Genomic DNA, 12,441 nt, shown 5'->3' with positions numbered 1-12,441 from the left:
CAGAAGTGTAAAAATGATCTGTATAACAACTTTGTTGCAACCACCAAGAAGTCAGCTCAAGCATCAAAGGCAGAGAAAGAGTCATCAAAGTTGAAGAGAAGACGCACTACTTGTGAGTTCAGTTCATCAACTGGCTGCAGTTCTAGAAGATCACAGTCAGTTGACCTCCTGTATAAGGATGTATGCATTCTTTGCAACCAACCATCCCAGCTCTACAAAAATAATCCAGCACAAGCTAGAAAGAAATACAGAGTGCCAGATAATTTGACTGCAGATACACTGAAGGCAAGCTTGCTGAAGACAGCACGGAGTCGTGGGGATGACTGGGGCACTGAAGTCACTGGACGCCTGGAAGGGATCAACGACTTGGTAGCAGAAGAAACACTGTACCATTTGCGATGCAAACTTATGTTTGCGAGAGGTGACAGTTTGTCCAAGACTGATGAGGAAGGAAAAAGGAAGAGAGGACAGAGGAGTATTGATGAGGAGCGAGAGGCAGTTTTTATTGAATTCTGCGAATGGTTAGACTCAGAATTAGAGCATGGGGTAATGAACATGGACCAAGTCCATGAAAAGCTGCAGGAGCTTGATCAGTCACCAGAGAAGAGCCTTTCTTATTCAAAGCATTGGCTAAAGATAAAACTTCTAGAGAAATACGAAGACACCTTGTATTTCACAACACAGGAAAGAAGGGCAGATGTACTCTGTCTCAAAGATGGCAGCAATATTCTGCGAGTGCATCATGCTAATCTTGACCATGGAGATGAGAAGACTCAGATCATAAAGACGGCACTCAAGTTCATATCCAATGATATTGCCTTGATTGATTTAGGTCCAAAGTCATACCCCACCAGTCCACCACACACAGTATGACTGACATCGATAGTCAGCTGACACTTGTTCCTGCAAGCCTTCAGATGTTCTTGAGACCGATTGTCAAGACAGACGAAAGAGTTGCCGTTTGGGGGCAGAATTTTATTAAGGCCTGTCGACCTCGGTCTGGAGTATTGCCACACCAAATGGGGCTTGCCATACAACTTGATCATAGATTTGGGTCAAAATGGATGCTCAACAAGTTCCACCGGCTGGGATGCACTGAGTCTTACACGGAGACACAAAACTACAAATACTGCTTCCTTAATAGTAGGAGTGGAGATGATGTTCCAGATACTTCTGGCACTCTTGACACCATTGTGGAGGAAACCGATGAACAGATCAATGATGAGGTTGCGGTTGATGCTGCGCTTGAGGATCAATCAGTGATGACAGCCAAAGTGCCAGCCAGTGAAAGTGAATTGTCAAGTAATGATCAGGTGGTCTTTATGGAGGTTGGGGAAACAAACAATGCAGTCACTCAGTTTGTTGGAGACAATATAGATTTAAACATTGTCTCTATTCACGGAAACACTCCCTTTCACTCAATGGGTTGGATCGAAGTCACCTCTCCGGCACCACCTTTGCCAGATCCACAGACAACAGCAGCTTTCCCCCGGGTGAAGTTGAAGGCACTCGACAAAGCTAAGATCCTGAGAGGAACTGAAGTAAAGATTATTCCATTTACGAACAGGAAACAGATAGGAACGAACGCGATCATGTTTCTCCCCCTCGCTGAGCTTTCCTCCTCCCTGGCTCATGATCAGCCACTCCTCACTCCAGGTGACACACTCTGGGCAGCGGGGTGGGTGATCAAAGCCAACGATCCTGAGTTCCCACACTCCAACTGGAATGGCTGGATGAAGAGAATCCATGCTAATGATGCAAAGCAGAGCACACAGATCGAGTTCCTCCCAGTTATTGAAGGAGACCCTAATGACCTCAACACCATCTTCTCCACTCTGAAAGAGTGCATACGGCACGCTGGGGTCGCTATAGTGACCTTTGATCTTCCGATTTGGCTGAAGGCTGTGAATATAATAAAGCAGGCAAATCTACCCGTCATTCCAAGGTTGGGTGGTTTTCACCTGCTGAAGTCTTATCTTGGATCAATGGGTAACATCATGGAAGATTCTGGACTACTAGATGTGATCCAGTTGATCTATCCTGGAAGTACGACAGCCAACCACATCATGGAGATATGGACCAATGGAGATGCAGCAACCGGCGATGCAGCTGCAAGAAGAATGGGGTCACGTGCATCTCGGCCTGTGGAGTCTGTAATGGCATTACATGCAGAAACTGCAGTCATGATATTGTTGAGTCTGAAGAAGACATAGACAATGACTGTTGAAACTTCTGACATTGTGAATGAGAAATAACTCTTGAGTATTATATATGTATGTGAAATAAAAGCTACTTTGTGTGTAAATGTAAAAGTGAAAATATAAATGTTAACAATCAACTCAGAATCATGAAAAACCCTTATTTGACCCCTCATAAGTTACTTAAGGGCCGATAAAAAAAAAAAAAAATTCTCGAAAATAATTTTTTGGTACCCGAATTCAACAGCTTTTTTTCTGGGTTTCCCACGGGAGTTGAACTTCAACATTTTAACACATGTTATTACACACCTTTACAAACATATTGGTGAAGAAATTTTTTGGTAACAATTTAGTTAACAGATTTGTGAAATATCTCATAAAATGCCCTTACTATAACTAAATTTGAATGTTAAGCTAAAATTGGTGAAATATAAAATTTCGGATAAATGCCCATGTGTCCGTCCTCTCCATTGAGCGATAGGTCATCTGTGTTATGTATGTCAAGTGCTTCGCTAACAGACATTTGATATGTATGTGTATATGTGTATATGTATATGTGTATATATTATGTATGTGAAAATACTGTGCCGACTGAAAGTCCACACCCCATTTAAAATTTTTCACCTTTTGTTGCCTTATAGCCTGGAATTAAATCGCATTAACAACAGACTTTTCCACCTTTATTTACACATCATAATTTTTTTTTTAATCACCTCATCATAATCACATCATAATCATTCCCACCCACAACTTCCAAGGAAAGAACAAATGTCAGAAAATCTATTAGGAATTCAAAACTAGAATATCTTGGTTGGATTAGTGTCCACCCCCCTGAGTTAATACTGGTGTTCGATGGTGTTCTTTGGGTGGTGTTCTTTGGGTGATGTGCTTTGCACCAAACGTAATGTTTTGCATTTGGGACAAAAGGTTCCATCAGGCCACAAAACCTTTTGCCACATGGCTTCAGAATCTCTAGTGTTTTTTCGCATACCTCAAATGGGACTTAAAGTTGGCCCTTTTTTTGCGCAATGGCTTCCTTCATGCCACCCTACTGTATAGACCAAACTTGTGAAGTGTTTGGGATATTGTTGTCACATGCACACAGTGACCAATATTTGCCATAGAGGACTGTAGCTCTTTCAAGGTTGCCATTGACCTCTTGGTGGCCTCTCTGATCAGTCTCCTTCTTGATTGATCATCTGGTTTGGAGGGACGGCCTGATCAATGCAGGGTCTTCGTGGTATCATATGCCTTCCACTTCTTAATGATTGTCTTGACTGTGCTCCAAGGGATACTCAAGGCCTTTGAATTTTTTGATACCCATCCCCTGATCTGTACCTTTCCACAACTTAATCCCAGAGGTTTTCTGAAAGCTCCCTGGTGCTCATGGTTGAGTCTTTGCTGTGAAACGCACTACCCAGCAGAGGAAACCTACAGGAATAGATGAATTTATTCTGAAATAATCAGAATCACTACAAATTAATACAGGTGGAGGGCAATTTCCTAGGTGTGTGGTTTTAAAGGTGATTGGTTACACCTGAGCTAATTTACAATTGTTATTATAAGGGGGGTGGACACTTATCCAACCAATATATTCTAGTTTTGTATATTTAATTATTTTTCTGAAATTTGTGGAATTTGTTCTTCACTTGGAAGTTGTGGTTACGGTAATAACCTTAATACGGTACTTAATAAAGGTGGAAAAAGTCTGATTTAATGCATTTTCATTCCAGGCTATAAGGCAACAAAAGGTGAAAATTTTGAAAGAGGGTGTAAACTTTCTATAGGCACTGCATGTATATATGTATACATTCGGACTCCACTATTCACGGTTCCGCTATTCACGGTTCCGCTATTCACGGTTCCGCTATTCGCGGGTGATAAAATGCGACCTGTTTCTCTATTCGTGGAAAAGTGTCCAGCGAATTCGCGGTTTTTAACTCAACTGGACTACCGTCCAGTTGAGTTCATCACATACTGAACCCTACGGCGTCCGTCGTCATCGTCGTTGTCTGTTGTGTCATCCGTTAACTTTTCGACGTTAACACTCCAGCGTCCACAAATATCAACCCATTCTGATCAAACTTGACATGCAGCATCCTTACTCCAAGGACCAGGTTGGTATTACATTTCAGCCCGATCCGTTGAAAAATGGCGGACTTAGGCGACAATTTTGTTTTTGGTCATGAAAACGACGTTAACACTCTAGCATCCACAAATATTAACAGATTTTGATCAAACTTAGAATGTTTAACCCTTACCACACAAGGTAGGTTGCTATTGCATTCCAACACGATCCATCACAAAATGGCCGCCATAGGCCGCCATATTGTTTTCAGCTCCGAAACGACGTTAAGACTTTAACGTCCACAAATATTTATGGAGTTTGATCAAACTTGGTGTGTGAGACTCTTACCACACAAGGTAGGTTGCTATCGCATGTCAACCCGATCTGTCACAAAATGGCCGCCATAGGCAGGCATATTTTTTACAGCTCTTAAGAAAAGCACAATAATTTAGGATGCTGAAACTGAGAAAGAAGTGAACACAACATTTACGGAAGTGAAATGTATATATAGAAATTGACAAAAATCGTTTTAATTTCAGGATGCCGAAGCAAGTATAAGGATACAAGGACCTTAAAATTATTACACAAGGTTGTTGGCTTTTCATTTAAGTCAAATCTAGTACAGACCTACTTTAAAGTTGTCCAGTCAGTTCAGTTGAGTTCTGCTTCCCTGGAAGCTCTGGCTTATTTTCCTATTCGTGGCCATGTTTCGTGAATTCCCAGTTTTTCAGGGGTGCGAAAAGAAATTCACGAGCCATTAGCTTGACATACGGTATTTCTAAAACCTTCATGGATTATCGTCAACAATCGTGGGTTTTTCTTCGCCACTTGCAGGACTTTCATCGACCTTTGTGGATTATCGTCGACATTCTCTGGATTTGCCTCAACATTCGTGGATTTTGCCTCGCCATTCACAGTTTGTTCCTCTCTATGCGTAGATTTTCACGACTCGGGAACCTACCCCCCCCCCCCCTTTTTCCATTGAAATAATGCCCTGCTGTTCACGGTTCTGCTATTCGCGGATTTTCCAGGAGCGTATCCCCCGCGGGGTCCGAAGGGGTCCGACGGGTCCAACGGGTCCGACGGTATATGCATATGTATATGTACACCTATACCTATAAAAGGCAAAAATATATCTATCCCTCTCTCTCTCTTTGTTTGTGTGTGTTCTATGCACGGCCACATCTTTTACGTTACAAATTCCAAACTCGGGGTACAAATAAAACTTTGCGTGGGGGGATAACATAGGCTTTATGGCCATGGCCTCACCCGAGGATTGTGCATGGGGGGAGCAGCAAGTGTGCAGCGTTCTCCAAGGAAAACGTACACATTTTATCTTGAAAACCTACTTAAATCACGTTTCTATGAATTCAAAGCAATTGATGGCAAAAGAGAAAGTCTTCATAAAGCCCATGAGACCAAAGAAGAGGGTATCATGCTGAAGGAGAGGTACATGAAGTCAACCCCTTACCATATTGTCGTGTTCCTCACGATTAAAACCGACCAAGGAAACAGATTAGCCGAGCAAGCTTTCAATCCGAAGGCGTTCAGTTCACATATGGCAGAGTTCATACACGCAGGGAGGGAGGAGGATAAGGAGGAGGAGGGTGAGGGTGGTGAGGATGCTGAAGTTCCTTACCTCACGGTTCCGACGGCAGCCCTCAAACCTGTGGAGATTAATTCAAACGAAAACCGATTGAAATGTACAGGGAAAATATTGAAAAGATTTATTTTAACGGAATTCCGGGACAAGGAAACGCGACGATAAAAACTAAAACCTAAGTTCGGATCACACACACCAGATTTGCACACGGACGAAGGAATAATAAAAGGAATTGAAAATAATGGTGTAGGACTATCGTGCACTTAGCTGCGAGCGGCTTGAACCTTGTCCGAAATCGTCCAGACCCCCCCCCCCCCCCCCGCTCCCGCGTGAGGAGAAGGCCGCCATCCACTCGGTTCCACGTGCCGCTAGGCCTCACCAGCGTCTCACCCACCCCGGCCTCATCACGCTCCAGCGGCAAGTAGCGCCCACCCACGCGTCGTTTCTGCCTGGCAAAACTGCCGCTATCAGTTTGTATACCTCGGCACGTCTCCCGGTGGCGTCTCCGATCGCTGCCTGGAGCCCGCTGTCCCAGTATTGTTTTCTATCGAGGTCCGGAACGAGGGACACGAGCCGAGGGCAGAGGACAGCGTCAGGAAGGTAGCAAGAGGAGGGAAGAGCGTCGCACGAGGAAGAGAAGAGAGAAGAGACGTACAAGGAAATTTTTATCCTTATGTCATAATCTAATTAACAAGCCCCGCCCCCTTGTGACGGGGACAAAGACACAAGCTTAATCCGACATTCAGGCTACAAAACTTATTACATCGTGATTCCCTATCACGACAACCGGAGCATGATACCTATGCAGATCTACCTGAATCTATATATGTCCCTACCCCAACATTCATAACAATATTTTAATATTGATCGTGTTTGTTACTATACATAGTCAGGTACAGGTTTGTCATTCTTCTTTAATTAATATATTTACTCATCTTACTTGTATGGCTGTTTTGTTTTTTTCAATCACCATTCCCAGGGTTCGAACCTTATCCTCATCGGCTCTCCGGGAGACCTTCCCAGTGAGCCAGTCAAGAAAACAACTTTCATTGAAGACTTAACTCCTGTCCAAATGGGCCTTTCGGTGAAACTTCTCGGCACAATTCATCTCTTTATATATATATATTTTTTTTTGTATACTGAATCGAGGCTCGTGAAAGAGCTAAAAACAAACATTGAGAATGTTTGTTGCAGTTAATTTGTGTTGTCTTTTTGGAAGCTGGGTTCACTGGTCGAAAATGTAATTCAGGACAAACTAGAACCAGCACTTGGTAGAGTGCATACCTCTGCCAGGCTGAACACAGTTCACATTTTGTATCCCAACCGATAGGCCAGATATTTATCTGGACCTTAAAACCAAAATCTAATCGGCTTGCATGTTCTTGTCACCTACCCAACTCTTCCACCAAGTTTTGTCATAACCCATCTTCTACTTTATGAGATATCGCACGATATATCCTTTAGGGTACGATCTATCAATTGTGAAAATTCACTTTAAAAATTATAGTATCAGGATCCGTATCCAGATCCTCATCAAAATCTAAACAATTTGTCCTCATCACAAAACCAACCCGTCCACCAAGTTTCGTCTGAATCCCTCCATAACCTTTTGAGATATCCTGCCCACAAAAAGTCAGACAAACAGGAGTGAATACATATAACCTCCGTCCATCTTCAGTGGTGGAGGTAACCAGCAATTACAAAAGCTGTAGTATGTTCCTTATTTGGCATGAAAGCTTCACTTTGCTCAGAGGAATTTTTAAAAAGTGTAAATTCAAAGAGATATCATCATGGAATCTATTTATCGACAACAAACAGTAAAGTAAGTAATATCCAATTCCAAACTCCAATCTTGGCGTCCATCCATCCGTATATCATCCGTATACACACGGTAAAGTAAATAAAACCATGTTGTCGAGGAGCTGCGTGTAGACGAGAGGAGATGCAATAAAGAGTGGTGCAAGTACAACATCTACCATAATGAATAGAGAAAACAAGTAATGAATGGAGACAGAAATTAGGATGGTCAACATCTATCATATAAACCACAATATCAGTTTGTGTGTTTGTACAGATGTCTGTCCCTCTTTATAAGGGTAGGTTTTAAAGTCCAATCTTTTACCATGAATGTGTGTTCACTATTAGTCTATTTTTGAGGATAAAACAAACTCGAAAAACCTTTTCTATAAAAGAGTAATTATGTCTCTTTTATTGGAATTGTAGACGGTGGCTTGCAAACCGAGCCTCAAGGGTGGTGAACAGAAGTGGTTTTTTTAAATAAATAACAATAAATATGAGGTGCAGGAAGGTGAAATTCGCTGAACATGATGTATAATGCGTGCTGAGTAAAATGAGTGTTCATTTACAACCGTATGTTGTCTAATAAATAAAGAAGATATCAGCGCACCTGCCACTAGGCCGAGGCTTCAGACTTTGGCATGCTCACGAGGCTGCACCGTCAAATAAACTGTTCAACCTGTTATTTTTGACAGGCTTTTTACTGGTATTTTATAAAACAGTTATGTATATCCTCATGGAGAGATGTTGGTGTTTTTCTTTTGTCAGGTTGATGTACCACCAGGCCTCATGAATATGGGCAACAGTTGTTTCTTAAATGCCACTCTGCAATGCTTGCGCACGGCCTCACCCCTTCACGATGCACTTTGCCGGTACAGTATGACACTTTCCCTCTCTCACCTACAGTATCTCCAATATATGGGTTCACATTTGGCGTCTCGGATTGCGATATAGTATGAAGTGATGCTTCTACATTATATCGTATGACAATACATTATTTTATTTCACATGATTAGTCATTAACACTGAAACACCTGGTGAGCTGATTGCAGATAATTGCATAAATACCTAGAATGGTACTCGATAGAGCGCATACCTCCACCAAGCTGAACAGTTTACATGTTGTATCCCACACGTGAGCTGATGCCGTCCGATCCAGTTGCAGAATCAAAGTCGAGGATTGACAGAAACGTCTTCTCCTTCTCAGGTGCAAAAGACATCTCTCAGGTGCAGTATCCCATTGACAGGCTGGATCTGCATCTGTATCTGAACCAAAATGTAATCAGCTTGTTATTTTCACCTACCCAACTCATCCAACCAAGTTTTGTCATAATCCATCCACAACTTTTTGAAATATCATGCTATACATCGTTTCTGGCACCAACTCTCAAATTACTTGTAAAATTAAAGAATTCTCAGATCCGGAGCACATCCAGATCTTCACCAAAGTCTAACGAATTTGTCCAGGTCACACACCAAATCTGTCCACCAAGTTTTGTCTGAATCCATTCATACATTTTTGAGATATCCTGCTCAAAGCCAGACAAACACACAAAGAAACTAGAATGGCACTCAATAGAGAGTATACATCCGCCAGGCTGAACAATTTACATTTCGTATTCCACTGGTACGTCATATCTGGATCCGGACCTTAACCAAAATCGAAGCTTTGGTAGCTTGCGAACTCCTTCCTGCAGAGGGTGCAGGGCCATTTCCTCGTAGGTGCACGGCAGGGAGTTTCGCGTTGGGAGTGCTGTGGAAGATCCTCGCCGGCCTGGCGAACACTTTTTTGGAAATTGTGGCAAGTTCACTCCGTGTCCTCCCATGCGAGCGGTGCACATGTGGAGGTGCTGTATCCAATTGGGTCGCAATCCTTTCACAATCCCCAATGTAGGTCCATGTATGTCAGTGTTGTCTTGCATCTCTGTATATACTACTGTGCTGGTCCCTGATAGATTGTGGCTGCTGCTGGTATGTTGTACCTCGTGCTAGCACCGATGGTGCAGATATATTGCTGTTGGTGACAATCATTTTGCAATCCCTTCCTATATATGGCTGTGCTGCCTTGTATTGTCGTCCCGAGTGCTGGCACCTCGTGGAGTGTGGCTGCTGGTTGCAATCCTGTCACAATCCTGTGTTTGTGCGATTTTGTGTCGCTTTTGGGTGCATGGTACAGCCGAGTGTGTTGTGTGTTTTTGTGCCATATTTGTGTTGCACATTTACGTGCGCTTGCGTGTGTGGTATACTGTGCGTCCAGTCGTCTTTGTGGCTAGCCAGCCCTTTACCAAACCCAGGCATACTCTCTCGAGACTTAAGCAGAGCCTGCCTTTGTACCGCATACATACATACATACATAATGTATGTATTATGTATGGAAGGGGTGTTGCAAAACATTTTACCTTTTTTTCACCCGAGGCATGCTTCCTTTGATGCACGTTAAAATAGCCGAGAATAGAATAACACACATGCGACACGTTGTTCAGTCCGCAACAAAACCATCACAGCAACGACAATCAAAGAAAAAGTGACGAAGTGGACGCAAGGTACGCACACGGCACGTACGCACGCACACGTCATGTCCGAATGCGTGCACAACCGTAACGGGTTCTTGGGGGGGAAAAAAAGGTAAAATGTTTTGCAACACCCCGTATGTATGTATGTGTATGTATATATATATGTGTATGTGTATGTATATATATGTATATGTATATATATGTATATGTGTATGTATATATATGTATATGTGTGTGTATATATATGTATATGTGTATGTATATATATATGTGTGTGTGTGTATATATATATATATATATATATATATATATATATATATATATATATATATATATATATATGTTGTTACGGTCCGCGGTTAAGGATGGTATGTTTGCCGAGCGGAGGCTCCGCGACCTAACAGTTTCCCCGATTCACCCGATTCACCCAGACGTTGGCCGTATCGCGCCACAGCTACTCAATAGGGAAAAGACTAAGACGACGAATGTGAAGAAAAGGAAGACGAAGGCAAAGAAAGGTTTGGAAATACGATTACTATTTATTACTATTTACAGGCTCAAAATAACCAAGGAGAAGGAAAGATAAGAAAATAATATACAGAAGCTTTTAGAGACACAGTGAATTCCTTATAAAAGCTTAATTAAATACCCATGGACAGAACAAACAAAACAAACTCACGTACGCAAATGGACGGAAGGGTAGAAATCGTTTGGAGGGATGAGCAGGTGGGATCACAGGGCACAGCGAGCAGGTCCACTCCGGGCGGGAAGCGAGGAGCCGGCAGCTCCTTGTATTCGGCTTTACAGCGCACGCCGGCAGCTCCTTGTATTCGGCTTTACAGCGCACGCCGGCAGCTCCTTGTATTCGGCTTTACAGCGCACGCCGGCAGCTCCTTGTATTCGGCTTTACAGCGCACGCCGGCAGCTCCTTGTATTCGGCTTTACAGCGCACGCCGGCAGGGTCACTCGCTGCCCCGTCAGGGCTTCACGCGGCTGGTTGAAACGGGGCTGGTTGAAGCGGCTCTTTGTCAAAGGCTTTTCGTATCTCTCACGCAACTCCGGTGCAACTCTGAACTCTCTCCCGGTGGACTGCCAACCCTCTTACGCACCTGGACTCATCTGCCGTATCTCTCGTGTCGCTTGTCCCAGCGATCGTCGCACCCTTCTGTCCAAACCTTCAGCGCGGGTCTGACACGCCCTCCTCGGTTTCGGTACCGCCCTCCCCCCCCCCCCCCCCACCCCGTGCTCTGTTTCGTGACCTTGTATGGTCATCCCACGGGCTTGTCTCCTTATTTGGGCATGGCGCCGACGGCACGCCCCTCGTGGCGAGCCACGGGCTTGTTTCCTTATTTGGGCATGGGGCTGAACAGCCCCGCCATTCGTGGCGCGCCCTGGGCTTGCCTCTCCCGGGCGACCCCGCCCCTCCTGTTCAAACAGAGCATGGAGCACATATTCACTATAGCAGCGAAATGAGAGGGCGTGCACCCCACGCTTGTGAACTGCTTTACCCGCAGATGGAGAGTTTGGCTGGGAAATGGAATGATTGAAGGGGAGCTATTCTTAATTGATTCGGTGCAATGGAGTGTCATTCTAATGGAAGACAAGGCCTTACTCTAAAACACATAATAAGATATAAGCTACTGAACAAGGGTTTTATCATGTCCTTCAATGTGGTGTTTCATGGAATAACTACCGGGACGCCCTTTTTACCTTTACACAACTCTGGAGGCAGGAGGGGCCATATCCAACCAATGTTACACAACAATTTACCACTACAATACACACAATCAAAAAAATACAATCCTCATATCCGCAACAATATATATATATATATACAGTAATACCCCGGCCTACGTCATTAATTGGTTCCATAAGCCGTGACGTAACTCGGTTTTTGACGTAAACCGGGCGTAATGCCTTTTAGCTCTTTTTTCACGAGACTCGATCTTGTATCCCAAAAAAAAAAAAAAAAAGCCTTAAAATGAAGACAATCACCGTAAAACTAGAGTAAATAACTCGCGAAAGAATATAACTATCGCTAAACCTTAAATAACACTAAAAACACATTTTAGTCATATCGTAAAACTAGAGTAAATAACTCGCGAAAGTATATAACTATAGCTAAACCTTAAAGAACAATACAAACACATTTTAGTCATATTTTTTAATGAGTAATGAACACAATTAATAAATGAATTTGTAAAGAATAATAAATAAAATTAATAAGATTATGTTATTCACCTTAAACATGGCGTCTCTTCT

At 43.1% G+C, this 12,441-nt stretch overlaps 1 protein-coding gene across 1 annotated transcript in view; it reads left to right on the top strand.

Moving 5' to 3' along the window:
• Positions 1–12,441, top strand: part of LOC144893328 (ubiquitin carboxyl-terminal hydrolase 14-like) — a 159,650-nt gene that overhangs the window by 40,750 nt on the left and 106,459 nt on the right. Inside the window, exons 4-5 of the mRNA XM_078783720.1 lie at positions 6,849–6,953; positions 8,435–8,538. Of these exons, the coding sequence (XP_078639846.1) occupies positions 6,849–6,953; positions 8,435–8,538 (209 nt within the window). The remainder of the gene's footprint in view (positions 1–6,848; positions 6,954–8,434; positions 8,539–12,441) is intronic.

Source organism: Myxine glutinosa, chromosome 8, assembly GCF_964187855.1.
Source record: "Myxine glutinosa chromosome 8, kmMyxGlut1.1, whole genome shotgun sequence".
Lineage (NCBI taxonomy): Eukaryota > Metazoa > Chordata > Myxini > Myxiniformes > Myxinidae > Myxine > Myxine glutinosa.
This window is presented reverse-complemented; position numbering and strand designations above follow the sequence as displayed.